Genomic DNA, 11402 nt, shown 5'->3' on the forward strand with positions numbered 1-11402 from the left:
TTATGGAGAACCAAACTCTATCAGAGGTCTTTGAGTTCTCAAATACAGTTCTTAAATGTGTAGGATGATTAAAGCAGAGCATGTGTTTCATTTCCATCCTCTTGCTAATTGCACTCTCCCTGTCTGCTTCTGTCCAGAGTTGTGGAGCTGACAGTCTCCTTTCCCATGGAATCAGAACTCACTGTGGCAATATTCGACCATGATTTGGTTGGGTCTGATGATCTGATTGGGGAGACCAAGATTGACTTGGAGAATAGATTCTACAGCAAGCACAGGGCCAACTGTGGAGTGGCTTCTCAGTATGACATGTAGGTACTGGTGTGACACATTAGGGCCATGAAATGCGTTCTTCTTGCCTACCATATGGGTGGGTAACAGAGTACTTCCAGTTTTGCAGGATGGAGCTTGCGTCCACAGTATCCTTTAGGCAGGTGCCCCGCAGATTCACTACAAGTTACATGGATAACTCCATCTCCTTTAGACTCCTACCAGCTTCCTGTGATAGCTCTAATTCCTACTATGGGCTAATATATTTTGCATATAATAGCAAAAAATTCTTTAATGCTTTCATATTGGTGTTCTGTGAGAAAAGTGCTCACTTGACATTGATGTGATTTTGACCTCTTTCAGAAAGTAGGGCAGTTTCTCTGGCGGTAGCTAATTCTGTAAGCAAGACTCATGACATCTGTTTTCCTTTGGCCTCATTCAGTATGGATTCTTTGGTGTCTTTGGCCAGTTTTCTGTAAACTTCTCTTCTCCTACCCTGCTATTGGAGAATTACCTGTGGACATGGAGTTGAGTCCCCAGCACTGCTAAAACCTCTCTCTCATTTATGAGCTGCACCTGCTCCTGTTGCTGCTCTGAAGCTAATGGTTCTGTGGGGTCCAAGCCTGGCTTGTTCCTGGGAAGGAGAGCTTGTTAAGCTTTTCATTCATTAAGCTTTTGTGTGCCTGTGGTTTTCCCAGTGAAAATCTGAGCAGGGATCTGGTGGCATAGCCTGTGCTTTAGGGAAGATAGGGCGTTTCACAGCCTAGGAAAAAAACCTGTTGTGTCTAAGCTGAAGATGTTCTTGATGTTTTCCCTTCCATGCAGAAATGGCTACAACATGTGGCGAGACGCTTTCAAGCCCACACAGATCTTGGATAGTTTATGCAAGAAAAACTCTCTCCCTGCAGCAGAGTACAGATGGGAGGAGGTCAAAATGGACAATAAGATATTCAAGGTCCCTCCAGAGGCTTTTCCTGAAGGTACAGAGGGCTTGGAGAACAATGACTGCTCCCTTAAACAGCTGCCTGTGCTCAGCAGTGCACATGCTGGTGAGAGGTCTGGGAACCCACCAGCCACTCTTCCCTGAAGTGTCCAGGCTGGCTGCCCCCACTCTGTGCCCTGCATGGCCCAGCTTTCTGGGTCACTGTGGGGAGCATCCTTGGTGCTCAGTGGCCTGGTTTCAGTGGATGATGATGTTGCACTGGGGGAAGATGTGATCCAGGCCATTAGGTCCCAAAGTGGCTTCCCAGGCAGTGGGTGGAGCAAAGTAAACCCGCTTGCATGGCGGTGATGTGCGTGGGGGTTTGATGACTTGTGCAGCCAGAGAAGGCGTAGCTTATTCTGGTGGCTAACACTGGCACAAAGCTGTACCTCCGTCTGCTTGTGACTACCATCAGCAAGATACTGGCGTCCTTTTTTTTTGTTTTTTTTGGGGGAGGACTTTTTCAGTCTCCTTTCCTGTTTTTAGCTGGCTTTGTCCTTCAGGGATGCTCTCTGCTTCTGGTGGCTTTGGGTGCCTTGGGTGACTCCCCACTGCTCCTCACTACTGTTGATTTCCTCCTTGTGGGCAGCTTCTGCTTCTCCTTTGCTGTTTTTCTTTCCTCCTCACTGGTGTTACGAACCCTGAGCCAGGGTCACAGATGTCCAAGAACACAGCAACCTTTCATGTCCTTTGCCAGCAGTGATGGAGAACTTCCCTGAGCACAGGCCTGTCCCTGCTGTGCACATTCCCTCCAGTGGCCAACACCTGTGCAATTGAATCCAGCCTGGCGGGAAGAATGGAGCAGATGTGGCCCACTTGTGGATGGCTGGGTCCTGCAAGGCAATGCTATGTAGCCTGTAGGAAGGATGATCCCTGTGCCTGACCTGCCCAGAGAGGGGGGACCTACATGTACGGCCAGCTTTACCTTCTGTTTGTTTCAGTGCTGCTGTTCCTCAGCTTTCCGCTGGCCTCTATAGCTTATGTCATGAAGGGGAAAGAAATCCTACTCAGGAGAGGGCAAGGAGCCTCCAAAAGCCCTTTTCCCAGGTCACTGAGTAGCTGGGAAGGGAGAAACGAGATGCTCTCCTGGTGTTCCCCTGAGAGCTGGCTCTGGTTCACACGTGGCTGCAGTTGGTGCTCCGTGAACCTCTGCTGTGCTTGGGGACTGCTTGGGATGGTTTCGGTCTCAGACTGATCCCAAAGGGCAGATGCTTTCCATAAACCCAGGGGTGGGTCATTGTGTCCTCGCCTGTTGGTTCCTGCTTTGCTTCCCACCAGCAGGATTTGGTCTTGAACTGCCATTTGGCTTCACTGTGCCAAATGAGTCAATTAATCATGCAGACTGTTAATTAGTGGAGAGCACAGCTGCATGTCACTGCCAAGCGGCAAGTGGTGCTTTGCTGGAGCACTTCTAGGGCAAAACCTTTCATCCATGGATCTGTTGGCACTACCACAGAGACGCGGGGACTTAAACTGCCCCAGAGGGTCACATCCTCCTCAGTGTCCCCTGGATCCTTTTCCCAGGGCCATAGTAAATTCTTTTTTGCCCTTTTCCTCTTATTTCTCTTAGCTTGTTTGTCTTCCTGCCTACAGTTTTCCTCATCACTGCAACATATTGGACTCATTCCCTTCATCCTCACCCTCCTGCTTCTCCCCATTTTGTTTTTCTGGGGACGTGCTTGTTTGCCCAGCCCATCATCTTCCCTTACTTGTGCCTGTGACTAACATCCTGACGTGGCTCTTGCCGACCCGATGCCTTCATCTTCTACCTGGCTGTGTCCTGCTGCAGAGGCCTCTGTGAGGAACAAGAGAAGAGTGGCAGATGAGAACTGGTCAGTGGATGATGAACATAAGGCTTTGTACGTCCTGCAGCACTGGGAAGAAATGCCAGGATACGGGTACAAGCTGGTACCAGAGCATGTGGAGATCCGGTCCCTGTACAACCCGGAGAACCCTGGGCTTGTGCAGGTGAGATGTGTTTCCTTGCCCAGCCTAGACATTGCTCTGGGGAAGGACCTTCAGGGCAGCTGGTTCCCAGTCCCCTGGCTGGTCCCCTGTTGTCCTTTTGTCTCCTCATCATGGCATGAATCACATGTGTTGCCCCTTCCTGGGTGGGTGACTGGAGCTATGTCTGTGGATGGCTAGCCCTTCTGTGAAGTGAGGACTGTTGGCCTTGGGTGTCCTTTGCTCAGATCCACGCTCTGACCTCTCATGGTGCTTCTGAACACCCTTTCCTCAAGGGACCTCTGTCCATTGATGTTGTGGTCACAATGCTGGTGGCCCAGAGTCCTTCCTGTCTCCTCAGGTCATGTAGCACTGCTGTGATGAGGATGCTGTGTGGGTGGCAAGGGACCTGCTCTGCCTTTTGAGCCCTGCCACCATGCACCGCAGTGGGTGGTAGTGTCCTTGCCTATCCCTGCCTCTTCTTCTGCTTTGTTCCCTATCACTGCTGCTTTGCTCCCCTGCAAAAGCCCCGTTGTGCCCCCTTGGCTTCTCCCTGGGGCCACAATGTAACTGCTGGCTGGAGGAGAAACGTTCCTCCTCAGTTTTATGCAGTGCAGTGATCTGAGCTCAACCATTTCAATGTCCTGCACTGAACATGTCCTGTTTCCTTGGGTACTGGAGGTCTGTAACAAACCAGAACTCTGCAGTCATTCTGGCTTTGGTCAGCATTGGAAACGCATGTTGGGAGGGGAGGGTCAGACCGATCACTTTTTAGTTTTCTTGGTTATGCTGAAGTGTTGCATCATCGTATGCTTCTTGTTAAGACAGAGGGACACATTTGCCTCTGTTTGAAATGAACTCAGTTCAGCTGAAAAGTTTTTTCTTGGGAGCAGGGTGGGGAGGGAAATAAGCAATTTTTAGTAGTTTTAATTTTTTCCCTATCTAAAATTCAGTCACATATCACTATGAAGTGCTGGGGATGGAGAGAGCCAAGCAGTGGCTTTCTGGTGATAGCTTTCCTTGCAGGACCAAGCCCTTGCTCCTTGAAGAGCTGGAGGGTGGTCTGTCTTTTGAAGTCCCTCTGCTGTCTTCTCTTGTCAGGGCTCCTTGCACATGTGGATTGACATGTTTCCAAATGATGTCCCTGCACCGCCGCCGGTCAATATCAAGCCACGACTGCCTGTCAGGTAGCACCCATGGGAGCAGGGCTGGGGCTGGTGAGCCTGCGTGGAGGGTCACTGTCCCTTGCCATGCCTGGTGGGAGGTGCCACAGAGTCCTGCACAGGCTGATGGTCTGTGCTAGCCTGGCATGCAGCCCTCCTCTCTGCTTCAGCTCTGGCCATGGGATGGTGTCTTGGGTGTATCAGCGTGGGGCATAAGCGCTTCAGCTACCCAAGTGTTTGTGAAGGGCAGGGTTAATCTCTCTAAGGCTGGACATGCAGGTGATAGAAACCCAGGTCAGAGCTACTCATCTAGCTCTATTTTGGCTAGTGGACAGATGTCCTCTGGGTGCCTGGAGAAGTGAAGTTGAAGAAGGAGATCTGCTGTTTTCAATGATCTAATGGGGCTGTTGATATGGAGGGTCCATATTCTTCTCAGAGGTGCATATGAAAGGACAAGAGATAATGGACACAAATTGCAGCAAGGGAAACTCCAACTGGATGTAGGGAAAACATTTTCCCAATGAGAGTGAAGCTACCCTGGGACAGGGACGGAGTGATCCAGAAGAGGTGCTGGGATATCCATCCTTGGAGATATTCAAAACTCATGCAGACAAGGTCCTGAGCAATCTGATCTACTATGAAGTTACAGCAAGAGGTTGGAGCAGAGACTGCAGAGGTCCCTTCCTGCCGAAGCTTTTTTGTGCTTCTATGGCTAAGCGGTGCTGGGTGGGTTTCCCACGCACCAGGAATTTGCTTTGCAAAAGCTGCCTGTTTTGACTGTGGGGGTTTGTCTTGTGGGGTTTTAGCCCCCCAGGAAGGGCTTTGTGCATGGCAGCGAGGCTGCTGGCTGTGCTTGGCCAGAGGAGCCCTGGCAGGGGACCACAGTGCTAGGAGGGTTCAAGTCCTGCTGCTCTGCCGGTGTGGGCTTGACCTGCCCTCCAAGGCACTGAGGGCAAGAGCATGTGTCTCGCTCACCCCTGTGTCCTTCCCACAGCTATGAACTGCGTGTGATTATCTGGAACACGGATGACGTGATCCTTGATGATGTGAACCCAGTAACAGGAGAGCCTTCCAGTGACATCTACGTGAAAAGGTCTGATGGTAACCAAAGGGAGGCCAGAGCCTGGCTGTCCTGCTCCCTGCCCTGCCCCACACCCTCACTGCCTCCTCTGAACATCTGCTCCTCCCTGTCTCAGCATGAGGTGCCTCACTCCAGTCCCCTGCATGGACTGCTGTACCCCCAAAGGTGTTGGTCAGGTGTTGGTCTGGTTTGGCTCTTTGACTCTTCCTTTCCTGCTACCCCATGGCATTCAGCCCCTCCATCCTTCTGCTCTGCTTTTGGGGCTGGCTGACAGGGGGTAGGAGATAACTGAGCTTCTCCTGCAGCTGGATAAAGGGTCTTGATCACGACAAGCAGGAGACGGATGTTCACTTTAACTCCTTGACCGGGGAGGGCAATTTCAACTGGAGGTTCATCTTCCGTTTCAACTATCTCCCAACCGAGAAGGAGATCACCTACAAGAAGAAGGACTCTGTCTTCTCCATGGAGGAATCAGAGTTTCGGGAACCAGCTGTTCTGGTCCTCCAGGTCTGGGATTACGACAGGATTTCAGCTAATGACTTTCTAGGTATGGTGTGACCTGCTGGAAGTGGGGTGACCTGTCCCTCACCTTGCTGGAGTATTACAGTGTTTCCCCTGGGGCCCAGCTCTCTGAGAAGGGACACCAGGAGCATCAGATCAAGCGCTTCAGCTCAGCAGTCACCTGGGCTGTTTTTTTCACATGTGAGCTATAGGCAGAGCCTGGAGATATGCACCTCTCCTGCACAGACATGCTGAGCTTGCATGCTTGTCCCAGGGCATTGGTGTCCTTTTTCAGGGCCTGTCATGCCACAAGACTTCCAGGTTCTGCTTCCTCACAACCTTTCTGATAAACTTGCTCATTTTCCCTGCTCTCACTTAGATCTGCAGATCCCAAAGACTTGGCCAAAGAGCAGCTTTCCCAGGAGCTTATGTTGTGGGCTCAGGGATTGGCAACCTTTGTGAGACGATTTACACTTGAGTTGTGGCATCCCATCACTGCAGGCTCGGAGCTCCCTGGCTGCTCTGGTACTTCCCAGTAACCAGACCTGCTGAGCTGGGCATGCAACAGGGCCTGGCAACGAAGCTGAGCTGGTGGTGATTCTGCCCACACTATGCTAGCACAAACACTGCTGCTTCTCTCCTGCTTCTGCTGCCATCCCCAAGTTTGTAGCACTCCGTTCAGTTGTCCCTCCCTTCTTCAAACTTTGGCCTCCCCATTAGAAAGCAGCCCCTTTGCCCTGCTGTCTCTTGGGCAGGATAAAACTCTCTTTAGGACTCATCAACCTTCTATGGTGTATTTAAAGGGCTTTACCTCCATGAGGCACTTCCAATGGTGATTGGTTCAGCCATGCTACTCAGGCACTGAAGAAAGTGTTAGACAGCAATCCCAACGATTCCTGGCATGTACAATCTCAGGAACTTCTAGGCAAGAAGGGGCTTCTGCAGTCTTTATTGCAACCTCCTGCTCCAAGCAGGGTTAGATGCAACATAGTTCAGGTTGCTCAGGACCTTGTCTGGGTGAGTTTTGAGTACCTCCAAGGATGGAGATCCCAGCACCCTTCTGGGTCCCTTTTCCTGGCTGCACCATTCTCATAATTTTCAAATTTTTTTACTTGCAGCAGCCTGTGTCCGTTGCCTTGCATACTTTCATCATCCACTTCTGAGAAGAGTCAAGCTTCATCTGCTCTATAGCTTCCTTTAGGCTGTGAGAGATGCTGTAAGATCTCTCCCTTGACCTCTCTTCTCTGGGCTGAACATGCATGGGTCTCTCAACCCATCCTGCTATGGCACATACTCTAGCCTTGATCATCTCAGCCACTGGAATCTCTCTAGTTAGTTGACACCTTTCTTGTGTTGGAGGCCCAAAACTGGACACTGTATCCAGATGCAGTCTCCCCAGAGCTGAGCAGAGAATACCCACATCCCTTGGTTGCTGGCTATGCTTTTGTACGTGGTAAGTACCAGTGGCCAGTGGCCAGTATGTGATAAAACTGATTTGCTGCAAGGGCTCAGTGCCAAAGTGGGACAGGAACTTCTTCCAAAGAGGACAGGGGCACAAGGCCAAGCAGGTAAATGAACTGAGGCTGTTTCAGATGTAAGACAGACTTGAAACCTTTAAAGAGTTTCCCAGATTTTATAGTTTTTTTAATTGACATTTGCAGGAATGAGAGGGGAGGAGGAGCTTGGACATGTGAGGAGAGCAGGGTGGGACATGGTAAAGTAGTGAAAATAACCCACTGTGCCACATGCAGACCAAACTGGTCACATCAGAGATGAGATAAGACCTGTGGCTTCTGCTTCTTAGTCTCTAACTCTTGGGCTGGTCCTTTCTTATGCTGAGCTTCAGGTTCTCCACCTGTAAATGTGCAGGACTCTGCTAGATCATTGCAGCAGCTGGGACCTACTCGTAGTGGTGCGAGTGTGGCTGAGACAGAAAGCCAAATGGTGTGTGGGGCTGACCTCAATATTTCACCGTGAGCTCTCTTCACTGTGCCTGCAGGCTCCATCGAGCTGAAGCTGCATGACATGGTGCGGGCAGCCAAGAGCTCAGAGCATTGCACCATCAAGATGGCCAAGGAGAATGCAACACCTCGCTTCTCCATCTTCCGAAACAAGCGCATGAGGGGCTGGTGGCCCTTCATCAAACTCAAAGATCAAGAAGATGAGGAGAGAGAGGAGAGGGAGGACAAGCAGAAGAAGAAGAAAAAGAAGTGGAGCAGCTCAGTCAAACCAGAGGATGTGGAGTTCACAGACCCCAGTGGGAACAAATACCTCCTGACGGTAAGGCAGGGTGCTGGCACAGATGAGCAGAGAGGCAGTGTTTTGCCTCTGCCTTGACATGGCAACCTGTCCTGCATGCACATAACCTACAGAGGCAGCAATGACCCAGCTGCCCAGGACTTTGCGCAGGGTCCTGGAGACTTGTCCCATCTGCTGCAAATCCAGCAGTGCCAGCTGCGGTGGCATGCAGGGGGTGTCCAACTTCATGTCTTCCTCTGAGCTTCCCATAGAGCAGTGCTCAGTGAGGGGACCAAAGCAAGAGGCACATGGCTCCCCATCAGCCAGACAGGAGAGCAGCAAAAGCTCATCCTAGGGTCTCTGCCTAGCTGGGGAGTGCATTACAATACATGCCTTGTCTGCAAAACAGTTAGTTTCTGGCCAGGCCACGGTTTCCACTGGCTGCGAAGTGAGAGACTCTGTAGCTAATGCCTGGAGAGAAAAGTTAATTGCTCTGAGCATCTCTAAGTGGAACTGGGAGAAAAATACCCAGTCCTGGCAGGGTGTGTGGTCAGCAGGCTGCTCTGCGAAGCAACACGTGCGGCTGTGGCTCAGACATGTTCCCCCTCCAGGGTAAGGTGGAAGCAGAGTTCCAGCTGCTGACTGTGGAGGAGGCTGAGAAAAGTCCTGTCGGTTTGGGCCGAAAAGAGCCTGAACCCCTGGAAAAGCCCAAGTGAGTATCTGTGTTATCATCTTTAACATGGATGGACAGTGCTGTGTTTTCAGCAGCTGTTTGCTTGGGGACAGGGAGCATCTGCTTTTCAGGAAGCTGAGAGCAATCAATGAGGCCCTGGGTGGTAGGGTCTGCAGGACTGGGGCTGCCAGGGCTTCCCAGAGCTTGAGTGGGTCCGGCAGGACTTGTGGCTGCAGCATCTGGGCCAGGGCTGATCTCAGTGAGGTACTCAAGGGAGCTGTGCCATAACATTGCTTGTACAAAAAGGGCAGCTCTGGTTTAACCATGTGAACGCACCTCTTAGCCACATGGGTGCAGAACAGCTCTGCGGGGGCTGTCCTGAGGCTCAGGTCCTGTTGTCTCCAGCACTTTCACAGGCACTGTAGTTATTGCAGCCCCTAGGGTGATTCTGTCTGGAAGCAGCAGGAAGAGCTGGCGACCTATGAGGGTGGCGGGGCACCAAAGCAGAGGGGCCAATGTGCTGTTCTGTGGATTGAGCCTGTGCTTATCTATTCTTCCCTTCCTGTTCCAGCCGGCCAAAAACTTCTTTCAACTGGTTTGTGAATCCCATGAAGACCTTTGTGTTCTTTATCTGGAAGCGGTACAAGAAATACATCGTTGTGCTGTTCATCGTAGCTGTTCTGACCATCTTCCTGGTTCTTTTGATCTACACCATGCCTGGATACATCAGCGAGAAGATCATCAATGGATAAATGCTCTCCAGCACAGGACTACTCAAAGACAGGGGTGATTATTGCAGGAATCGAGAATGGACCAGAAAGTTTAAGGAAATCCTGCAGGTGCAGAGTCAACCTTCAGAGTGAGAGACCTGCAGAAGTGGCCTCACTTTGGGGAGTCATGTTTCATGCTAAGTACCCATAAGATGCTAAGAAACCAAGTAACCAATCTACTAAATAAGGCAAACTTGTTGAAGGACAGTTACAGCTTTGGGGAAAAAAATTGTTCTTTGTGGGACTGGGGTGGGAAGGTGGGAAAATGGGGTCTGCTGGGGCTGTCCCCACAGACGTGGCAGCTGAAACCAGCTCTTGCCATTGAGAGCGATTTTTGGCAGAGATGGGGACATACAGAGCCATCCATGCCCTGGCTTGACAATACTTGGCACTTCCCAGACCTTTGTCTGAAGAGCTCAAAACACATTGTACGGGGGGAAGGCAGGTCTGGTGTAGGGTCCTGGTGGAGGTAGGACCTGGAAGGCCTTTGAATGGGGCTCCCCTGGGAGAAGGACAACAGAGCTGAGGTAGCCATGAGCTTCCTGCTGTACCAAGAGCACAGGAACAGCTCTTGGAATTGGAGTCGGCTCTGGACATGGTAGCACTCCCTGGGACATGGACTTTCTGGTTGTCACTCCTTACAAGCTGCTTAGCAGCTTTTCCTGCATGTGCTGGGTTGGATTCAAGCTTGCTTCACACTTCATTTTGGCTCTTCATTTCCACAGGAATAAAAGCTCCTTGGCTGCTCTCTCTGATGCTGCTTGTGTTTTGTAGCTGCTTTCTGGAGCCGGGGGCCGGCCTGCTGCAGGCAGTCCTTGCTGATGCCCCTTTGCCCTTCCTCCCATATAGCACAGTGCTGGGACATTGGCATGGGGTCATCAGTGTGAATCTGTGTTGTGGTGTTGGGCTGATATAAATTAAATGAGACTTGTTCTCAGCATGGTCTCTGGTGCCCCAGGGTTCCTGTCTTCTGCACAGACAAGCCCTGACATGATCTGATCTCAAGTGGAGGTGCTTCACCCTGAGTTTTGACAGGACAGCTTCCTTCTGAGGGGTCTCATCCTGGTGCAGGAGATGATGCTCAAAGGGGCTGTTGCATTTCCAAAGAAATTAACTGACAATGGGGTTTTATAGTGAAGATGGCTGCCTGATTGTCTTTTGAATGGGGCTAGGAATAGAGTAAGTTCTGGGGAGAAAACTAGCTGGGCAGAGCCAGGCAGGCAGGAAGGGAGCAGGTGAGGACTCTAGCGGGACCTGAAGCCAGGTGTGAGTGTGGGGCAGACATGTTGCTCCTGCAGGGGGGCTGGAGTTCAGCTGCTGGGTGGGGGCCCCAGAATGGCAAAGGGGGAGCCCTCTCTCCCCCCAGGGGACCCTTGGGCTGCTGGGGGAGTGAAACAGTCTGCAAAAGGCTCAGGTCATGCAGCACCTGTGTGGGGCTAGAGCGGGGCTCTGGGGTGCGACAGTGCTGCTCCCAGTGCTGCGTCACCCGCAGCTTTCTGCAGGGCCTGTCACATGGGACGTTGCCTTCGCAAACAGTGCCCAGTGCACCCCAGCAGTGCCCAGTGCATCCCAGCATACCTGGTGCACCTCAGCGGTGACTGGTCCATGCCAGCAAGCTCAGTGCACCGCAGCATGCCCAGTGCACATCCCCAGGCAACTCCCTGGCTCTTGCAGCCATACTCAGCTGCATTTTCCACCACAGCACCTGGCTGGAGCTCCCTGTGACTCAAAGTGCGTCTGCCTCAGGCTTCCTCAAAATATTTCAGCTTACAATTGCAGGATT

At 51.6% G+C, this 11402-nt stretch overlaps 1 protein-coding gene across 1 annotated transcript in view; it reads left to right on the forward strand.

Moving 5' to 3' along the window:
* LOC143167096 (fer-1-like protein 4) overlaps positions 1 to 9642 on the forward strand; it is a 38899-nt gene extending 29257 nt beyond the window's left edge. Inside the window, exons 37-45 of the mRNA XM_076352153.1 lie at positions 138 to 308; positions 1093 to 1247; positions 3039 to 3217; positions 4295 to 4380; positions 5351 to 5449; positions 5743 to 5984; positions 7938 to 8218; positions 8788 to 8888; positions 9421 to 9642. Of these exons, the coding sequence (XP_076208268.1) occupies positions 138 to 308; positions 1093 to 1247; positions 3039 to 3217; positions 4295 to 4380; positions 5351 to 5449; positions 5743 to 5984; positions 7938 to 8218; positions 8788 to 8888; positions 9421 to 9601 (1495 nt within the window). The 3' untranslated portion in view covers positions 9602 to 9642. The remainder of the gene's footprint in view (positions 1 to 137; positions 309 to 1092; positions 1248 to 3038; positions 3218 to 4294; positions 4381 to 5350; positions 5450 to 5742; positions 5985 to 7937; positions 8219 to 8787; positions 8889 to 9420) is intronic.
* Positions 9643 to 11402: the final 1760 nt, after the last annotated feature.

Source organism: Aptenodytes patagonicus, chromosome 14 (assembly GCF_965638725.1).
Source record: "Aptenodytes patagonicus chromosome 14, bAptPat1.pri.cur, whole genome shotgun sequence".
Classification (NCBI taxonomy): domain Eukaryota; kingdom Metazoa; phylum Chordata; class Aves; order Sphenisciformes; family Spheniscidae; genus Aptenodytes; species Aptenodytes patagonicus.